Source organism: Manis javanica, chromosome X (genome assembly GCF_040802235.1).
Source record: "Manis javanica isolate MJ-LG chromosome X, MJ_LKY, whole genome shotgun sequence".
NCBI classification, from domain to species: Eukaryota; Metazoa; Chordata; class Mammalia; order Pholidota; family Manidae; genus Manis; species Manis javanica.
Window position 1 is genome coordinate 15070937 of NC_133174.1, and position 22469 is coordinate 15093405.

The window sequence follows — 22469 nt, forward strand, 5'->3', positions numbered from 1 at the left end:
TATTTAGCTATATATATATGTATATATACATATGCTTTTGGTAAATATAGGTATCTATCACAATATTTGCTAGTATTTTCAAATAAGCATATCTTCCTTAAGTGTGTACCAGTAAGTGACATAAAATTATTTGTTACAAAGGTGTGAATTTTTAAGCATGATGCTATTTGAATATTAGGATTTTGGTCACTATTAAATTACCTTTTTCATTTGGATTTCTAAATTAAATTTAAGCACAATTTTTTTCACAAGTATAAATGTTTTCTTTATTCTTTCTCAGAATTCTGATAAACAGGGGCTATAGATTTTTACACAACAATGCTTTGTCTCATTCCTTAGTTTTGGTGACTAGAACTCTTCTTTTTATTGTAAAAATACACTTATTTCCAGTGTCTTTGCAAGAATAGAAATGAAATATAGGAAGCAATGGCTGAAATGTAATAATTTCCAAATATAACAACACAAATTTGTTTTAAAATTTAATCCATATACGGATCTTTTTAAAAACTTAAGTTAGAACCCTGTATTGTTATGGTTTTTTCAAATATGTTGCTGATTTTTGGGGGGAATTGAGACTGTGGTATGATCAAAGGTTCACCCGAAAACATTTCACTGTGACGTGACTTTCTTCCTCCTGCATCTGTCCATACCAGAGGCTTTCAAACTCACTCAGTTTTGTTTTGAAGAAGTTAAAGGACACCTGGAATGACAATGAAATAAAAATAAAATTGGCTTTGATTTAGTTTTCTATAGCATATATGAATGTAAACCATGAAGTCCCCAAAACAAACCTTTGGCTTTCCAAATATCATATTGAAATGAAACAAAGAAAAGAAACCTGTATGTTCAAGATGCTAAGCGATTCTCACCGTTTTTGAATCAGCTTGCCACAGAAAAATATACCAGTGATAAAAAGGCTGCAGTTAATATAAGTGATAGGTAACAGGTGGTAATGGAAGTAACAGGATATGGAAATGTATCACCTCTGGTGAAAACTGTGTGGGTGATTCATAAAACTTAAAGGAAAGAATTATGGTTATTATTTTCTCCCTCCCATGAGCTTCCACATGAGCCAATCAAGGAATTCTGATTCAACCCTCAGAAATTGTTGGTTATGGAGAAAAAGACTCCAGGAGGGTGGTGTGCAATTGTTGAGAAAAAGATACTAGTTTCTTGTCATGCTCAAATTGGCTTTCTCTTTTGGATTCCCTATCCAGTCTTTAGCAGTGAGAAATTATGTTCACTGTACTTTCTTTTTAAGTATAATATATATGTACATTATATAGGTGACTGTGAAATTCACATGAAAATATTAAGTACTAAAACATACATGTAAATTCAAATTTTGAGCAGCTAAACATGGGCCAAGTTTTACAGTAAAATCAAGCCACATTAAAAAAAACAAATGCCTTAAATAAAACTCCCTTGACATAGTCTTATTTCACTGCGTAGGTGCCTTTTAAAGTTAGGGAGGTTGTGAAATGAATGGCTCAATGAATAAAGACATAAAATTATAGAATTTTTCCCCTAATGAAAATAATACTTTTAATTTCCATATTCCTTCTTTTCAAATGCTTGTTCCTTTTATCTTCTCCCAAGATTATCTCTTATAATCATGTTTGTAAAAAATATCAATAGTAAGATTTTATTTAAAATAGATACACCTTGGGAAATTCCTGAATACTCTGAATTACCTATTTAAATAACTCCGTGCTGGAATTTAAAATCATGTCTTTTGCAAATAATTGCTTAACTGAATGCATACCTTTCAGTTTATATTCCTTTATATTAGTAATGTGGGTAATTATCTATTTCTAATCAATAAATGAATGATTGTGAAAGAGCATAATTAGAATATCTCTAAGTATACTATAGCTTAATATTATAAGGCTTTCTCATTAGTATTTTGTGAAAAAGATTAATTTATGAGTAGTGAAGTTTGTAAATTGGTACTCAAGATTCAGTAGTTCCAGGATCTTTGAAAGATATTGTATATCAGAATTCATTACTTCTGAAATGTTTACAACTGTATGACATTTCGTCCGCATAGCTTGTTTTGCTAAAGAGGCAGTCATCGTATAAAATGTTGAATTTATTAGATACTTCAATAACTTCTTAGTAATGCAAAGGAACAGAACATGATAAATATCTCATCACCAAAATATGTAGCAAAGACAGAGTGTCATTAGTCACAGCATGATGGGTTGTGTATTGAATTAAGTCTCCTCAGTGCTTTTAAAAAGAGCAGAAAGACATTTGGGCATAGCATGACTCATATCAGACTTACATATAGGTACGCCTCAAGTCTCTGAAATTTCCTTTGTGAAGAGGTATCATTTATACATTACAATCTGTAAGAGCATGTGTATACACAGGAGCATGTGTAAATGTTAGTACATCTGTTACTTTGCCTTGTAAAGGATAGTAACTTCGAAAACATTTTTTAAAATGTCCTTCCTTCCTGCCTGTAGCTATTGGGAGACTTTCTTGTAGCTCCAAATACAGTTGTGACAAAGGTAAAGAAGGTTTGCATTGATAGGCTTAAATTCTTACCTTTATGCTTATTTGTAACTTTGACTTTGGGGACCGTAGACTAGAGATTATTTTCAAATGTTGGTCAAATAATTCACCAGTTGTTTGGAAATCAGGCTAGGGCAAGTCCTAAAGGTGTCAGAGGAAACTTCCCTCTGTGTACCAAGAGGAAAGGAAGCCTGTCATCACTTCAGCACCAACCCCAAAGCCTCTGTGTGCCTAATCCGGACAACCCATTGTCCAAGGACCTACCCACTTATGTTGCCCTTTCCCCAGGAGGCCCTGGTGTCTGCTTCAGTCTGATCAAAGCAATTACAAGCCCCATGCACAAGTAAGCAGAACCTCTGGCTTTTAATACTTGGTATCCTTAAAGACTTTCTTGGAAAATTTTAATCCTGTTTGTGTTGTATATAAAATACATTTCAATGTACCTATTATGGATTACTATAAACCAGTAAGTGTTATGACTTGATGTTGCTTAGAGACCCTGACTTTTGCTACCTTGGACAATCAGGAAGATAATGTTAATAGTTCAGCATATGTGAAAAACATTATCTATAGCTAAAATAATAAGACCTATTTTATGTAAGATGCATATGGTGGTTTTTGAAGGTTCATTCCAGCCCATGAAGTTAATGTGAATGAAATAATCTATTAAAATATTGAGAAAGATAATCTTGAACTGTTTACAACCACTAAAAAATATTTTTCTGGGGAAAAAACCTTCTTAACAGTGTTTCTATATTGTGTATAATAAAACAGAATCTTTCTATGACAAACAGGAACTATATCCACTGGTATATTCTTTGTCATAATCACATCACTATGCTTTAGGTCTGGAGTATCCAAGATATAAATACTATTTTTTTCAAATGTTCATTTACATGAAACTTTATTTGGTAATTTGGGGATAAAGGATGTCTATTATAGCTTTAGTATCAAGTATAGTACATTTAGAGAAATATTTAATACTATATCTTGGTTTTATATACAAAGGGAGTTTATATACAAACTCCCTTTGGAGTTTCAAGGCACTTTATTGTCTCTGAAACATTCACATTCTCATGCCATCATATTATTTGACTAATTGAGTTATTAACGAATAGTGATTGTGTCTACCATTTGTATGGCACCTTATTTGTTGCAGTTATATCCAGACAAATGAGACTCAGTTTTTATTCTCAAAAAATAAAAAAGAACCTCCAAATCCAGTTTTGTGAGGGTAGGTGGAGAAGAAGAAGGATGAGGAAAAACATGAAACTTTAATAGGAGGCAGTGCTTGAAAAAATGCTACTAGAATGAGAAAAAAACAGTGTGCTATGAGATTCATATGAGGAAAATGTAGTTTTAGCTATAAAAGGCCCTCTGATGAATATCACATTTAATATGAGACATTATAGATAGGTAAGGATTTATAGGTGGGAGAAAAATTACTATTGGGAGGAAGAGTGCCTTTGCAAAGACATGACCAAGGAGAAAAGCACAATATTTGAGAACATACACTTACTCCACCAACAACTCCACCCAAACTGAACTACTGGAAGTTCCTCACACTAGTGATACTTTGTCTCCTGGCTTTCTTCACTCCCTTAAACTCTGCATTCCCTTCACCTGTCCAACTCCTAAGAAATTCATCTTAAACTAAATAGGAAACTTTCCCTGAACCCTCAAGGACGAGTTAGCCTTTTGGTGGCTCTCATTGCACCTTGTCTTCATCCTATTGAGATACTTCCTGACTCTATTGTTAATATTTATTCACCCACTCATATCTCCCCTGGTTCATCATACTCTTGAATGAGGCACAGACTGCGCTACATACACCACTGTATCCATAGTACATGGTAGATGCATGTTAAATACTGGTTTTATAAGTTATAATTCTCTTCTTAAAACATTAAACACCTAAAATACTGTAGACATGGGCAAGCTGCTGTCTTCAAGAAGTTCGTCTTCTAAAGCAGCGGTTCTCAAATGTGGTTCCTAGATCAGTAGCATCAGCATCACTGGGAAACTTGTTTTAAAAAATGCAAATTTTAGAACCTCACCTCAGACCTACTGGATCAAGCTTTCTTCACTCCCCAGGTGATTCACATGCTATATTTTGAGAACTGCATTAAAGAGAAATAATAGGAGACAGCTATGACCATATTGACAGAAAACCTATATGAGGAATTGATTCTGTAGTTGGGCCTTTGGAGAGCTTTTCAAAGGTTTAGAAGGGAAGAACACTCCGCACTGCAGCAGTATTCTGGAGCTGCAAAACACTGGAAGCAATAAGACCAATTAGGACTGACTAACTGAAGTCTGACAGCCAGGTACTCAAGCCAGAACTAAGGTGGTGAGAAGAGGCGTTATTTGCTAGGATCCATTATTTAGGACACGTGTGTATTAAAAAGAGGGGGCATGGTGTAGGTGACTCCATACTCCAAACTTGAGAGGATAAAGAGGAACTTTCTGTTATTGCTTTGCTGTTGAATGAAAGCACGGAGATAAAGAGTTTGATCTTTAAAGTGATGCATTCATTTAAACTAATGGTATATTTAGGGGAGGAAACTTGCTCTCATAATGCCTTGTGCTTTAAAATCCAATGTATTTTCCCATGGTTTAGAATCAAACGGACTTGAACATGAACTCTGGCTTTACCACTTACTATATTTGTAATCTTGGCCAAGAATACTTAAGTTAATCCAGTTCTTCACATGTAAATGGGTTTAATAGTTTACCTCAGGGCTGTTGCTGAAATGAAAATATAAATAAAAGGAGTGTAATATAGGTATGAAGAATCTATCATAGTGAATTATTGCTGCTTGATTATTCAGTAGCTATTAATATGGATGAACTGAACTGTTGGAAATATGTCCCTAGAGTTCTTGATAGGAAGCAAGGATGGTTAAAAAGATTTGGGAGTATATGCAGAAAGTTGTTAGTGGAAGCTCTGGAAGAGAAGAGATTATTGTGAGAAGACAGCCTGAAATATTAGAAATCTAACAGCCTAGAGAAAACACCTACATTTATTGGCGGTGAAGAGGAACAAAAGGAGGAGGATAAGGAATCAGATATACGAAGATGACGTTCCTTTACTCAAACTAATCTCTTGTCATATCATCTTTTGGCATTTTCCTACCCATTCTGCATATTAGAGCTGGAATGTATTTTGACTTTGGCAATCTATTCATTTAGCTGTGTAAGAAGACTGAAACATCTCGGTGTTGAGCTCACTTTTTCACAATCAGCCAATGACTTTTTGGATGTCTTTGATTATTAGAATGTTTTTCGTCATATGTATCCCTAACCATTTATTTTTTTTAAATTTTGTACCTTATTTAATTCCTTCCCATATTAGTAGATTATTCTATTACATTTTCGGCCACTGGGGTCTCCTTCTTTCAAAGCCTCCTCTGTCTCATAGTACAGAAAGGCTTTCATTGCAACCAATGTGAAGAATACTTTAGAATCATTTTTTATGTTACTATTATTCCTTCACATGGTTTCTAATTCAGGTCTGTCACACTTAATATTTTAAAACTAGCCAGAAACTAAAAATGGAAAGCTAATCTTGAAAAATGATTAACTTGCATTGATATATTTTACCCACTTTGACAAGTGTGAACATTTGGGTTCTAATATGGAGCAAATAATCAAGCTCCCAAATTTCTTGAAGCTGGGATACATATCCTTGCCTCATTATATCATACTGTCTACTCAGGTGCCCTATAATCTGTCAACCACAAATATCTCAATAACAGTTAAAGAGAAATATATTAATTTCAGGAATTCATTACACTTTATTATGTGGCTGAAGATATGTTAGGATATCATGGAACCAGAACTGGGAATAATTCTTCCTGGAGCTCTAGGGCCATCTCATATTTGCCCTTGAATAGAACATGGTGCACCCCAATAAATGGGGACAACTGTTAAGAATTATGCATAATACAGAAGAAAGAAAGTAACGAAGTGATCCAGATTAGGAAATTTGAGGAAGGACTAAGGGAAAAAAGGACTAGATGAGTGGGAGGCAGGAGATCTGGTTGCTTGTTTGAGAGTATACAAGTACTGGGATGGGACCAATATAGCTAAAACCTACCTATGTTATTGAAAAAATATCACACATAGCTGTGAGTTACTCAGCCAACTTCATTCCCGTTCAGTAATTTCTACATGAATCTGACTTAATGCTGAAGTGAAGTGTCCTCTGAAATCATTGACTGCATCAAAAATCAACAGATAAGGTAGACTTTTTGAGCACAGCTGAGTAATAGTTTTTGTTTTGGTTATTTTTACTAATCATCTCAAAATATAATGCACAGAGCAGATGTGATTTCCCATTGCCATCTCTTACTATTTTAAATAGTGTTGTCTTTCTAGTTCTGTATTTTTTATGGCAATTTTCTATCCATAACCTAATTAGGTAATTCATAAAATTTACCATTTTCTCACTGGAATATTACTATTCATGAAGTAGATCAATTTATTTTGTTGATGTTTTTATTTATAAAAATAACTCATGTTTATTGCCAAAAGTTCAAGAAACAAAAGTACAAAGAAAATATATATTGTAGTCTTTACTGCCCTTTAATATAACTACTGTTAATTCTGATATATAGCTTTCTATGTTTTCTGTATTTATATACATGCTTTACAAAAGTGAAATTGAATTACATTTGTTATTTTGGAACTTACTTTTTTCCACACAACAATTTTCATAGTCCTTACTAGTGGGATTTACAAAATGTACAGTTTTGGGTTGGTTTAAACAGTACTGCAACACATGTCACACATTTATCTCTGCTTTTGCCCAATGATTTCTTTATAGTAGTGGAAGTAAAATTTCTGATCCAAAAATATATACTTTATATGGGTCTTCATGTACATTTGTTTACTTTTGTTTAAAATATTGTTACTGTTATGTCAGAGTAGGAAGGCTGATCAAAAAGTAGTACAACTATAATTTTCTGCCATTAAGTAACATTCAGATAAAAAATTAAAATCTAACCAAATTATTGCTTTCTCATTAAAAAAAGTTTTACTTTCTCATGGAAAAACAATTCTGTTTATTGGAATTGTCTATTCAAAAAGACCATAGAGAAAGTGTGAAAGAACAGGATGAATCAAATTGTACTGAACATTACACAGGAAAACACCATCTAGCCTTAAAATTTTTCAACTAGTGACAATGCTCATATCATAGAATAAAATGGAAAGAAATTGGTGGATAGAAACAAAATGCAATTTCTTGTTGAGAACAGATATGCTGAGAGAAAATATCACCATCATATTGACTGCTTTGGTATAATTAGCAATTATTTGAATAAATTAAATAAATGATAAAATGTGGTTGTCATTAATAAGTTGCTGATAAACTCTTTGTATAAACAATATGTTTTCTCTCTCCAAACCTTGAACTCAAAAATGTGCTTGCATATTTTTTGGCAGGCAAAATTAACACTGAGATTTGAACTCACTTTGCTTTGACTCTTGGCTTGTAGAAATGGCTGTAGTGACACTATGGAGCTATCAGAGGAGTCAGAACAAATGTAATACACCTTTGAGCACATAATAATCCCCACTTTGATATACATATATTATATATATATATATAGTGTGTGTATACACACACTATATAAATATATATTGTATATATGTATATATGTACATATGTATATATATATGTATATATATATAATGGGAGACATTTGACCATTACTGTAGTTGATCTTCATTAATATGACTTTTTAATAAAAGTGGCAGCCTCTTATTCATGTTAGGCAGGTATCACAATGATGATTTTGATTCATATCTGAGATCCCTGAGGTTTTAAAGATTATAATGCGTGGCTTCTTTTTTGTCCTCCTTCTTTTCACCTTCACTCAGTTCAGCTATGGTAGAGGTTATAATTTAAATGAATGCTCACTTACTACGTAAACCCATCTCCCCATTATCCTACAGTGGCTCCTGTCTGAGTACCTCTTCATCATCGTGTCTGGGGATGTGTGCTTCTTTTGGTGAAAGTGCTCATTCTTTGCAGCTTGAGCATTATCTTTCAGCAACAACATGATGAATAACAAAGGCACCCATTCCCTTTCACTTGGGTGCCCAGGAAGACACCAGATCACTGTTTAGACTATATGCTAAATCCTGATTGCAATCCAGGATAAATTTTGACCCAATGTATTTATATAACACATTCTGAAAAATCCTAATCCATTAGAGTTGGGATAAAATGTTCTCTTCTCTTTTAAATGTGAAATGTGTTTTGAATAATAGATATTGTTAATGTGTTTCTTTAAAGCATAGTTCTAGGATTTCAGCTACCTGATAACTGCATAACTAGTCCATCTTAAAAGCAAACTAACAAAAATTGTTTCTATGTTCAAAATTTTAAAAGGATGATGAGTGAAGTAACTTAACATGGATGCAGTTGAGCCAGGTTTCAGGACATGTATCAAGTATTTTGGTTTAATGATATTATGTGTTTTGAGGTGACGCTCAAATAGAACAGCTTCATTAAATTTAGCATATTGTATTTTAAGTTTATAGGGTCATTTGGGACACATTTCCAGTACCTACTGCATTGTAGTTTTACCTTGTCATATTTTATTCTATCCTTATAGCATGATAAAAGGTTTATTTTATTGATTCTGTCTTCCATGCATCAGAATGTTGCCTTGGTGTGTCAGTACCAGCTGTTGGTAGTATAATGTCATCCTAATTTGGTGATATTTGTACCACATATCTCTAAGAGATGGTGGTGAGAAAGCTTGTGGTATAGTGTGTAAGCTCAGGACATTGCCAAATCCTTGTTTTCAGGTGTGTGGATTATTTTAAAATTGTACCTGTGAACAGAGTTTGGATCTAGACCTTGTGCAGAATTAATGATGACATAATTTCTTAAAATTCTAAATTACTCCATTGGTAGGATACCATTTTAGTTTCTGCTTTGACGTGGTGAATGTCCATTATGTTATCTCATATTGATATGGACTCTAATTCAATAACATGGTAATCAACTCAAAGATAAAATTTCTTTCTTGAGTATATATCTCCTGAGAAGTGATAGGATGGTACACCAATTGTGTGATTTTCTTTCTTTTTTTAAACTAATCTTTTTAAAGGGGGAGAACATTAACTCTTTGAATACTGTACCTCAATTTTATTGTAATGATTTTGCTGGTTACCAGGTGGGGTGGCAGTTGAAAAATTTGGTGAATGCACTACGAGAGGACCCGAGTGGTGTTATCTTAACTTTGAAAAAGCGACCTCAGAGCATGCTTACCTCAGCACCAGCTTTACTGAAAAATATGAGATGGAAGCCCCTTGCTCTGCAGGTAATGAAGCTTAATCATAAGTCATACACCATCATTTTAGCCATAGATTATCTCAGTAATGCTTCTTTATTGTGCCTCATCTCAGCAGCATATGGATTAATCTTGTATGCTTTTGAAAATTTGTTTGTGAAATGATCTCTTCATACTTATCTTGATAGGCTTAATTGTGATAAATCTGAAAGTTCCTCTAACTAAAACCCAAATGATAAAGAACTCTGCCTTAATTTGTAAATATTTAAAGCATAATTCCAAAAAACCCGCAAGTTATTTCAGGCCAAAATATGAGTAGAAATGAAATGACAGGTTTCATTTTGTGATATTACCTATTTAAAACTTATACCCACCTACACTTCTTAAACTAGATGATAGTTTATAGAATTCTTCTATATCAGGTCAGAAGATAAAATAGTCATTTATAAACAGTAGGTAAAGGAAGTTTTGTAGAATAATCAAAATATACCTACTACATTCATCCTGACTGATCATTTTTCTCTTCTCTACCCTGTAAGGTGACAAAAATAGGGAAACTGTTACATTAGAATTTCTGAATTTTTATTCAGCATAAAACATCACTCTAAAACATTACATTACTCTGGGTGTTGATAAATTATGTTCATTAGGAAGCAGAATTATCTAGGAAGTTATAGAATTGTGATTCCAATTGATGAAAGACAAGGAAGTGATACATATTCTTCCATTTCAGTCAGGATATGATATTTTAACACATCATAGAAGAAATTTTTGTCCTCCACAAAACCTGCATTTTTGAAATAGGAGGCTATGATGACCTCTGTTTAGAAGTCTAAATTTTTTTTAAAAACTTTAAATTCCCCATTGATATAGAACATTGCCTTTTGTTGAGATTTAAGAGAAAAGCATTATATGAAAATGCAAGTGATAACACTGCTATGTAAATTGTTACTAAGTTCTATATTAGTACCTATACCAGTCTTAGATTTTTTTCCCCTAAATCCTAAATTCTCCATTACACATAAGTGGTCTTATAGGCTAAAATGATTTCTCATTGTTTAAAACTTTCCTACTTATTGGCCCCAAAGTTGTATTATACTTAAATAACATAAGAACACATAAAATGTTCTAACATTAAGGTCTTTAAATTTTTAATGCAAATCTTTCTATTTTTCAAGTGATTATACATGAAACTATTACTATGTCTAAATACATTTGACTTGCAGTATATGTTTATTATCAAAGATTTTTTTATGATCATTAAAGTTCAGAGTTCAATGTTTAACTCATTTTAAGTCATGGATTCGCAGCTCAGACTTTCCCATCACATCATTTATTTTCTCACTGCGTTATAAGTTGCTTTGTTGTTCCACTCTGTAGTTTCCTATTGACATGTCTTCCCCAAAGATCCATCTTCAAAGTCTGAGAGGTGGGAACACACTTCAGCTATTAGTTTTTCTTCTCTATATATGTGCACTAAATTTAACAACTTCTCTCTAGTCCTTTCTATTTTACCTTGAACACCAAAAAGACACTAGTTTCTTATCGATCTGTGAACTCTGAGGGAATATCTCTGTAAAATAAATTGATAATTTGGCCCCTTTTTAGATTCTTTTCCACAGACACAAACTGGAGAATGAAGGGAGTGACAGTAACTAGTTAATCACTTTTATACAAAATGCTGAAATAATAGACCATTTTTTTCTGCTACACATGCATAAGGTATGTGTGTTCAAAGCTAGAGAACAAAGACTTTAATTTTTTTAATTACCTTACAGCATTCCTTAATTATAATAAGTTTTTAAGACACTGTTTCTAGGTTCATTCCTAAGTGCCAAGAAATATGCCTCATCAGATCACTAAACACTAATTATATTTCTTTCTCATTGCCTATTCAGTTAAATTTACTTTTTCAGAATGCTGAAATCAGAAAAAAGAAAATTAGCATATATATAAATGCTAATACGTGTTGAATTTTTTAAAATTTGTTATTTCAACCGAATTTAGTTCACCTAAAATGTATTGTCCATACTCAACCGCTTACAGATAAACAATACTATTGGTAGGGGTGGAAAACCTGCTTCCAGCTTCTTTGAAAATTGCTTTAGTAGTTGACCTTTTACAGAGCAGAAAGAAGAATATTAATTTTAATTAAATACTTCCTAGTGGTGGTAAAACAGTCTTAGAAGAAAGGACAATGACAAGTCCTCAAACATACTGCACCATCACCACCAAACCTCCCTGGTACCTGTTTTGAAAACCTGAAACTGTACCATTGCAGAGTTCTCTCTTTATCTTAAGTCTTTGGCCTATGCTAAAATAAAAAGACACCAGAAGCATAATGGAAACCATGTCATCAGAATTTTTATAGAATGTAGATTTTAATACAGCCAAAGATGGTTGAAACCTGAGGGTACCAGGATCTGGAGATTAAAGATAGCCTGCCTCCAGATGGGGGAAGTCAAAGCAAGTGGGATGAGAAAATCTTACAGATGGTTTTTGATTCTTTTATGACTTTGCCTGAGGCCACATATTTTTCCTAGTGGCTGAGAAGGGACCTCAGACATAAAACATACGTCCTTAATGTAGTAACAATCCGCTTGGTAGACACAAGTACCATTCTGATTGTATTCTTGCTTCTGGTATATATACAAATATGTTGGAGCCAAAATGTCCATTAAGTCACCTAAATATGAAATTCTTCAGTGTTCAGACCTAATGAATTGGACATTAGATTATTTCTTTTTTGGTAGGTAGGCCAGTAGTCTACTAAGAATTATTTAAAATAGAAATTACAAAAAGAAACAATCTGTGGCATTTATTTAACTCAATATGTCTATTTCATCTCTTTCTTATACTATACCAGGCTTAATTTACCTACTGCCAGCATTTCCAGATAACATATAACAAACTTTGTGTAGTGTGGAGGTAGACATTAATACATTCATCTTAAAGAAGAGCAATTTTAATCTAACATGAGGAATAATTATCTTTAAGCTAACAAGGAAATAATTTGTACCTACACAAAACATAACCTTATCAACCCTAAAGTAGATTGTTAAAGAATACCACACATTTTAATGAAAAAAGTTTTATTTCTAAAAATATTTTTAAAAGACAGTAACTTCTATTATTAATCAACTACAATGATGGATTTTGCTTGTGATTTTCTTTTGAAAATCATTCATGAAATTATAGCCAAATAAACAAAAGCATACAATTCAACTTCATGCTCACAGAGCATTTTCATTAGTACATTTCATGAAATTTGGCAGCTCTTTTGTTAAATTCTGGATTTCTCAAACATTTTGCAATAGAACTGGAAGACTTAAAATACATTAGTCAAATACTACAAGCACATTTAATCTGGAATAGAATTTTGTTGTCATCTACACCCATTTGTAAATAGTAGAGATGTTTTTCCTGCGATAGAATCTTTTATTCTATGAAAGCAAACCAGGGATTCTCTGTTTTCTGAGAGCTGTTCTTAAAAATATGTCCTTAAGAGCACCTCTACTAATGTCCTGGATTTTGGTAAGCATGGCAGTTGCTTATGGCCAAGTTCTTCCAATTCAATGAAAAAGTAACAGGGAAGATGGATAAACCAAAAGGTATATTTTTTGATGTTTGTGGCTTTAAATTAGTGTGCGTAGGTCATGAGCATGCATGGGTGGTATCATTTTCTTCTTACAAGAGATGTATTAGAGAATTAGCTGGACATGGAGAAGAATGGTAATTGAAATCGTCACTGGAAATCAACAATTTTTTAAAACACTTAAGAACCCAGCTTTTTTTTTGGTAAGAATGCATCTCAGAAGTGATTGCTAAAATCAATAATGGAATTCAACATAACTGATACTGGTTTCATTAAACACATGTTTATATAAAACAATATCATGCTGTATCATTAGAATTATGTTCCTAAACTGTGTTCTAATCCATAAATCTCTTATATCAATGTGATAGTTTCTTGTGTGGTTTTGTGCTTGTCATTTTAGATTTTATTGGTTAGCATTACTTTGATACCATTTTTACAGGATATTTAACTTTGAGCAGAAAAGAAATGGAAAGCAAATAGAGCAGTCGATTTTGTCTCTCAGCTGGTTTAGCAACTGAAGAACACTAATTGGTTGTGTTACCTTTCAAATATGTACAGATATGAATGGTTGTAGTGATTCTGTAAAATCAAAAAGTATAAGCAATAAGAAAATTTATTTCAGTGCCTAAGTTAAGGGTTGGGGGACTGAAAAAAATGTTAGAAACAAAGTGTCTATGTTTCTGAGTTTTGTTTCAAAGCATGTTTTGAAGAGAAAACTAATATTAAGTATGACACACTAGAGAAGAAAATAAATTTTAACTAAAAGTGTAATCGTGCTGACTGGGAGGCACAAACAATTATATATTTTACATGCTCATATTAGTAAATAGCTGCAAGCAATTGTCACATCAAATTTTTGTTCACCTGTGTTTAAGCAAATTAATTAAAGGACCTAAATCACATTTGTGTTTTTCAGCCAGATGCTTTCAAAATGTTAACACTGACTATAAATAGTCACCTAAAATCTTTAGTTTCTTTATCCTTTACTTTCCCATTCTTTCTTTAGTTAATATCCTAAAAATGATGTTTACTGTAATTTGAAAAAATTGAAAGTCCAGTTTCAGTGTTGCAGTATTAACTATGCCAGTAAGACTACACAGCACAAGAAATAGAAATACACTAGTGGTAGTCTCAGTACAACGTGGAAAATTTGGTGATTCAATGGAAAAAGCCATTTTCTAGTGTGATTCTGAAGTCTGCATTAGTTGTATATCGTGTAACTATATATACATATTTTCTATACCTATATCTGTATTTTTTAACCTATACAGATATGGTTTCCTGATGAACTCTGTGGTCAGAAAAAAATGTTTTCTTGGTAGTATGATACGAGAAGAAAGATTACATGCTTCTAAAAGAAGACTTAAATCTTTTGTATTTATTTGGATTCAAGAAAAGCTGTGAAAAAAAAACAGAGCAGGAGAACTTTGAATATGTGTGTTTCCCTTGCTTCTTTCCAAATAATTTCCTATTTAAGAAAAGCTTACCCAGGAAAAAGTATGTCCAGTGATTTTCCAAATTAGATGTAGCATTCTTTATATGGTAGACAAATTTACAAGATTGTATGCAATGTCTTGCCTCCCCAGATCCAGAATACATTTTCTCTGGAGCATTTGTTTAGATTATTAAGAAGAGCATTGCTAATATAAAACAATATTCTGGTACTTGTATTGGGAATTATGATAAAAATGTGTTTGAACAGAGTAAGGACTTGTGTGGATGTTCTGTGCTAGAATAATGGGGTATTGTGATCCATTTGAGTCTATTTATTCCCCAGAGTGAATAAAATAAATGGCCAGGCTTTATACTTGATGTAATTATTCATGTTTCAATGGGTATTTTCCTCTGGAAGGCAAAGCAAGCTCTTTGTGGTCTTTGCTCTAGTGAATTTTAGAGAGTACTATTTGATGTATAATGCACTGCTCTAATCTTTAACATTAGGATTGTCTTTATGTCATTGGTTTCATTCAAGACTTCCTATATCTCTATGAATGCTGGGTCACTTAACAGAGGGACAACTAAATGGAGATATGCTTGCTAAGACATGTTAAAATGTAAAATGTTTGCAGTAAAACCTCAATATTAAATGTAGTTTCCTAAGTATAGTATTAAGACCATAGGGGTTTCAGAGGTACTTTGGCACTTTTCAGATGCACTCGGTTACCTTACAGATGTTAGAATTGGGGACACAGGGAAAAGACCTGAGCTATTAAAGGATTTAGAGTGAGATTTTAGTGATCCCTTACAAAAGCTGAAAATTTTATTTTACAATATCCTAATCTTCTAATGATGTTTAAACTGGATCAGTAGGATATTCTTACTAAACTCATGATTCAGAGGAAGATTTGTACAGTACCATATTGTGGGATATAGTTTGAAAGTATTTATATAAATCAAACTGATAATTTGAAAAATGTGTGTATATGTTTTACCTAGTAGATTTCTGAGTCCTGTTGACAACAGTAAGTTATCATTAATTGACCTAAGGTTATAAATGTATATTTGAAGTGATGCACATGATTATTTTATTTAGTATGTAGATAGTTTAAGAGATGCATGCCAGTGCCCCCAGAAATATATCATAGACTTGTTTTGAAAGAGTAACAACATATATGCAAATATGCCTTCCCTTTTGGAGCCTTACTGAAGCTGTGGAAGGAAACCTTAATGTCAGTAGGACCATTTAGATATGAAAATTAAATGTTATGACAAGATCCTTCCAGGAAATAAACCCCTTTAGATAGAATCCAAAATGGATCCATGTCATACTTGATTTCATACTGTAGTGGATCAAGTTGTGCTGAAGCTTCATGCTTAGTTGAATAACAAGATTCAGTCTTAAAATACCCTTGTATTTTATCCATAAGGAATGATAATTATTAATTCTCTTCCCATACAGATTTTAACAATATGAGAGAATCAAAATGGCAAAAGTAAAGTATAAAAAATTACCCTTTATTTCTACTTTTTTCCCTTAAATTAGAAATTCTTTATCGAAAAATGATAACGGCTTTTCTTAAGCTGTGTATGAACAAATGATTGAAAGTAAACATTGCCAAAGTATGAGAAACTATCCTGAGTTACTATACTCACATATTTAGATATTATTTCTTAAACTAAGGAATATGCCTATTAAAACCTGAATTGAATGCTGAGAAAACTTTTTTTATTTGAAAGAAGCCACTTTGTTAGTTTCTGTGTAGTTTTCATACTTAAATGGCTATTAGTGTAATTTTAATGCCACTTGTTACAAGTAAGAATTTCTCACTAATGACTTCAGCTAATAGCATCATTTTTTCTGTGCTCAATTTAGTCAAGTTTTGCCTGCATTTCTAATGTTCTTTAATACCTTTTTTATTCTTTTAATAATTTAATTTTGTACTCTTTCAATTTTTGTCCAAAATTATACAAATTTTTAAGAGGTTATAATTTTAGATTATCACGATGACTTCCTTTTGGGTTAAGTAGCTATTTCCATTTTCCCATGATGCTTCTACTCTATTTTTCCATTGCTCTATTTTTTAATGTGATTCTCAAGAATAATGTTTACTTTTCAGTTTGGATTAACTTAACAGAAGTAGTACAATTCTTAGATAAAAATACACAGTATATTTAATATTTAGCATGTGTTTTACTTGGTTCAAGACATGCTGATTAGCCAGATGATATCTGTTTGATAAACCACTTTAAGTGTTTTCTGTGATTTACTAGTTAATAAAATAATTAGCCAGCTGAGTTAACAATACGATTGACTAATTTTCATTTTTCTCTGAAAGAACAAGTTGTTTTTTTTCAACCAGTTCAACTAATTGAGCCACTAGAACAGTCAAACCTGTTACCTGTTTTAACTTATCTTAGTGTCTTTTTCTTCTATGTATTTGCTAATTTAGTTAATCATGTTAACTTGATGACATTAATAGCAACTCCTTGCTACAAGTAGAAACTGAGAGAAAATTGCAATTTGAAGAATGTTGACAAGGCTAATATTTAAATTTTCTGAAAGGGGAGAGGCACAAATCCTCTCAGCAGACAGTCCTGGTAATAGTCCAGGCAGAATAAAATATTCTGTTGGTACTCACCTCACAGGTCAGGGGTATTTAAAATATATTTGTACCATTGATTACTACTACTTTTTCCCTCCCTCCCTTCCTCCCTTCCTTCTCCTCTGTTTAGGGAGGGCAGAGAACTTGTACTAAGAAAAATTGTTCTATAGATGGTAAAATAAAAGGAGATAAATCTTCAAAATAGAAATAGTCTTCAGAACAGAAGAAAGAGAATAAAAGTTTTCAAAATAAAGAATAAAAATTTGTTTGATTATTTCTTAAATTAATATGTTTTTAGAACTTGTTTTCAAGTTCACTTGTAGTATTAGGATATTCCAACATCAGAGAGAGATTAGAGCATTTAAAAAACATGTAATATAAATTTTTTGCTCACAGTGCATCTGTTATGAAGTTTTGGAAAGTAATGTACTGTGAAATGAATGTTATCTTTACATGTCTATAATGCTGAAATTTTGGCTAGACTTACTGTTTTATGTATCTGTATTTATTACCAAGATGTCCTGACAGAGAGGAAACCAGTTATAAACAGTTTCACATCACAGTGACTACTATATATGTAGTGTGTGTCTAAACACTTGATCTAAAGAACATATCATTCAAAGGTCTGTTGTAGAAGTATCCCTAGAAAGAATACAGTCCTTCATTTCCTGAGGCTTCATGATGTTCATCTATACAAGTGACTCCTGATTGCCTATATAATATCACAATTTCCCATTGCCCAGATTTTTGTTTCTCAAAGACACACATAGTTTAACTGGACATGATTCCAAAATCAGCATTGTAAAACATAATACTCATTGACTGTGTTTCATAATATCTCAAAATTCCTCAACATGTAAAGTTTCTGGCTTATTTTTTGCATTATATGAGGTAAACTATTTTAGAGTCCCAAACTAAATTATCGATTCTTTTTGCCTTCTCTCTCTCTTTAATTTCTGTTCCACATAGATTAAAACTTAACCATCATTTTGGCAGGATGTGTGATTTCAAGCTGTTAAGGTGAGCTGTGTAATAAAGAAAGTCAAATACCATGAACTGAGTCAAAGACTATGTAGCTTAGCCCAGTGACCTATGTTGTACATTGTATTTACGCTTGGGTTTTTTAACATATTTTGTTTATTTGTATAAAAGTATTGTCACAATATAAAATAGTTGTAATATGCTGTTTTTTGAGTGTCCAGAAATGCAGTAGAACAATTGGTCTATATAGATAAACCTAAAAGTGTTTTTCTACTGTCTAAAATGGCAACATTGTGTCATGTGAAGGTTCAGTTTGTTTTGTGATCATAATTTTTGTGTTTGCAATTGCAGTAAAATTCTTATTTTTAATATGTTAATTGTATATGTAGCTAATCAGTAAGACCTGTAAGAAATATGAAAGTTTGTGAATTTTTGTTTCACATTAGGATCATTTCTCAGACCAGAAGATCATTTCCAAGTGAGGTGAAGCTTAGAATTGGGAGTGCTCTTAAGCTAATGCATCCTGATGTATTGCTTAATTCTGTTTCTATACTATCTTAATTTTTTTTAAGTTTAAATACAGGCATGAAAATGGCATCTATAAATATGCAACTAAAGATTATTTTCAACAATGATGTGTTTGCCTGTGAACAGTGAAATTATTGTGTCACACTAATCACCATACTTTTGAATATGGACCAAAAAATGACTTTGAGAAAACAGTTGTATTTATAATTATGGGGAAAAGGTAAATTTTCCTAGAAAATAGTCTCATATTGGCCTTTCATACTCCATTTTATAACCTTTTCTGAGAATCTGTGATATTTTACTGATATAGAAGTGTGGTGTATCTTTTTTGGGAAAAGGTCTGAAATATCTTTCTTGAATATCAGTCAGGATGTGAGTGAGCTAATTCTTTTGAAAGTTTCTCATTATTATCTTTCTTTCAAAGGTGAGATTCTAACAAAGCAAATTTAAATAAGTTTCTGACTGAGATAAATCTTCCCATTATGAAACACTGCATGGTACTGTTATTATAAGTAGCTTTTATGTGATAGAATAACATATTCATAGAATAAGGTCATAGAATTATGTCATAGAATAAGGTGAGTTGGGAAACTAGGTGAAAATTATTTTTTTTGGGAGATTCAAAGAGTATCCATGTGCTAAATAACATGCTTTTTGATTTCAGCCAAGTTCAAAAGCTTTGCAGAAATAGATCATTTTAAAATGATAACTATGTGTCGTTGTTGTTGTTGTTGTTGTTTGTGTTGTTTGTGTGTGTATGTATTTTCTTTTTCATTTTAACCAGCCTCTTATACCTAGAAGTCCCACAAGCAGCGTTGCCACGCCTTCCAGCACCATCAGTACACCCACCAAAAGGGACAGTTCTGCCCTCCAGGATCTCTACATCCCCCCTCCTCCTGCAGAACCATATATTCCCAGGTATAAAACTAACTCTCATGTTGTTCTAGGGAGGTTTTCTCTAAAAAATAGCCCGACCACATGTAAACTGTGAAGTAGATTCTCAAGAAACACCTTGAATACATTCTCAGTTAGGAATTCTGAACATATTCTGGAAAATCATTGCATTATACAGAATGCATTTTAGTTAATAACAATAATTTGTATTAAATACTGTACACCAAATTTCTTATAAATATTATCTAATATCATAGGAAAGTAATTATGTCTTCATAAAGGTATGTAGTGTGGGTTTTTTTAAATAATGATGGAGAATGTTTCTCCCCCTAATACCTCTGTATCTGCAGTTTCCACTGGATTAATTCATTAACATTACTTTCAGAAAGTAGAGTTTGCAAAAGCGTGAATTGCCTTTAAAGTCTGTTTTTTACAGTTCTTGCAGCTGTATCTCCATTTCATCCAGATTTTTGTTTGAAATTCCTGTCAGGTGTCAAGGAATACAACTTTAAGCCATAGTTCATTCTGTCCAATAGCATTCTTATATCCAGCCTTGTGGGAAACACAAATTATGGACAAGGGTCAGCACTAAATAGGGAAAATTAATACCAAAGAATATGATGTAGTTTTTACTAGTTGAGCAGTCATTTGAACAGTTTATCTCTTGTTTTCAAAAAGCTACACTTAATATTAAATTTCTTTAGCATATAAAATAACCGAAATTCTTTGTTTTAATTAATTTTCATTTTTCTTTGCTTTAATATGCCAAAACGTTCATGCTTTTAGATATAATGGTACTGATATTTTACAATCTAAATGCTGCACGACAACATGGCATGTCTGCAAATACTGCACTGTTATCTAGTAAAACTGTACTCAGTTTTATAAATATTTTAGTTCTTATTTTGGGGAATTAAATGTAGCTGTGGAAATGTGGTTTACAAGGAAATATGATTTACTAAGCTCGTAGTTCACAAATCTTTCTAATGTACAATTTACTGTCTTATGTTAAATTTATAATCAGATGTACAAATCCATTCAATATCCTCATCAAACACAAGTTGCATTTTAATTCCATTAAGACAGTGCCAGACTTTCTGAGTACACTTGCATGAGGTTCACTAAGAGCATGTGTGTTTCAAATAGGAAGTGACTCTTTTGTTTTCACTTAAATTGGAAGCATTTTTGTATCAGTCAAAGTGATTTTTTAAGAGGCCTTATTTTTCAAAGGGCCACATGTACAGATAAATATCAGATTTTTATCAAATCTCTGCAGTTTTTCAAGTGCTTTCCTTTTCTTGTGAGTATGGAGGAACTTGCTATTGTTTCCTAAACAGAAGTATTTAAAATACACTTCAGAATACAAAAGGGTCAGATGATCTGGTTCTGTCCTCTGAGTGGTGCAGATATAACTAAGGCAATATACTGAAGTCAACAGAAAACTTGAACATGGTATTTAAGAACATTGGAGAATGTAAGAAGTTGAAGTATCAACATAGTGGTATTTGTTTGGTCATTCTTGCTTGAAAGCTCCATACTTTTCAGTAACATTCATAATTAGACTGTATTACTCACTTTAGCTGATTCTTAGTCTAGTGTGTGTATTAGAATATTCTAAATACATTTTGAGTAAAATTATTAGTTATGTATTCATAATCATTTGATATAGCACTGTCAGAGCACTCCATCTATCAAATTCCCTTTGTGCCACAGCTTTGTATAAATTATCTGCATTTTCTGGTTTGACTTGCAATTATAGCCATAAAGCTTTTTGTGGTTGTCATTCTTTTCATAGATACAGCCTTGGCAATTTTTTTCTATTTTCTCATTTTGAGGATGAATGTGATTCACATAATTTAACTCATCTGAACATTTTTTTTCCTATATTAAAATGTTTTGTTTATGTAGGATAGGCATTTTGATGTTGATTTGTAAATAAAAGCTTTAAAAGCTTTCTCATCTTTAAAGAAAACTAAAAATTGTTGTTGAAGTAGGCAGAGTTTTTTTTTTCATGTGAACACAATTCTTTGAACATGTTTACTCCAGAAAATAAATTTGGTCACAAAAGTGCCTTTTTCTCTAAATAAGAAAACACTCATCTATGTGAAGTTGGTAAACTTGGTCAGTTTTTTATTATATGTTTTATGACTATACACAGTTTCATTGTAATAGTATATAGTGCATTTTTATATTGAACGAGATTTTTTTCCATGTTGAAAATCAAGAATTTGTAGGGCTTTGCACAATAAAGGAGTTTAAACACTAGTTTCTCTTACTAATTTTACTGTGAGCTATTAAATATAAAGAAAGTCCACTAAAGCAGTGCTCTAACTTTTCATTTGTTCCCTTAAATTCTTTTAGAGCAAAAGTATAGATTTATTACATTCACATATAGATGTATAGCATTAAGAAAAGTTCTTTAAAAGATCTTTACAGCTGAAATGAATTAGTACAGTAAGTTATTCAGGGGCTCATGATGTGAGCACATACACAGGCACACACACATAGGTATACACAAATGCACACCTATTTATATGCATACTACATTATCAATTCACTCTACTGCAAAGTTTGGGGTTTTTGCTTTTCTTAATT

The 22469-nt window shown here is 32.3% G+C and overlaps 1 protein-coding gene across 5 annotated transcripts in view; it reads left to right on the forward strand.

The window, feature by feature from the left end:
* The window catches only part of CNKSR2 (connector enhancer of kinase suppressor of Ras 2), a 250220-nt gene that overhangs the window by 132615 nt on the left and 95136 nt on the right, over nucleotides 1–22469 (forward strand). For 3 of the 5 annotated variants that reach the window (XM_017659437.3, XM_017659438.3, XM_017659440.3), the window contains exons 9-10: nucleotides 9714–9860; nucleotides 19765–19898. In XM_017659437.3, coding sequence (XP_017514926.1) covers nucleotides 9714–9860; nucleotides 19765–19898 — 281 coding nt within the window. The remainder of the gene's footprint in view (nucleotides 1–9713; nucleotides 9861–19764; nucleotides 19899–22469) is intronic. The other 2 variants (XM_017659439.3, XM_037020529.2) reach the window with 1 other exon arrangement.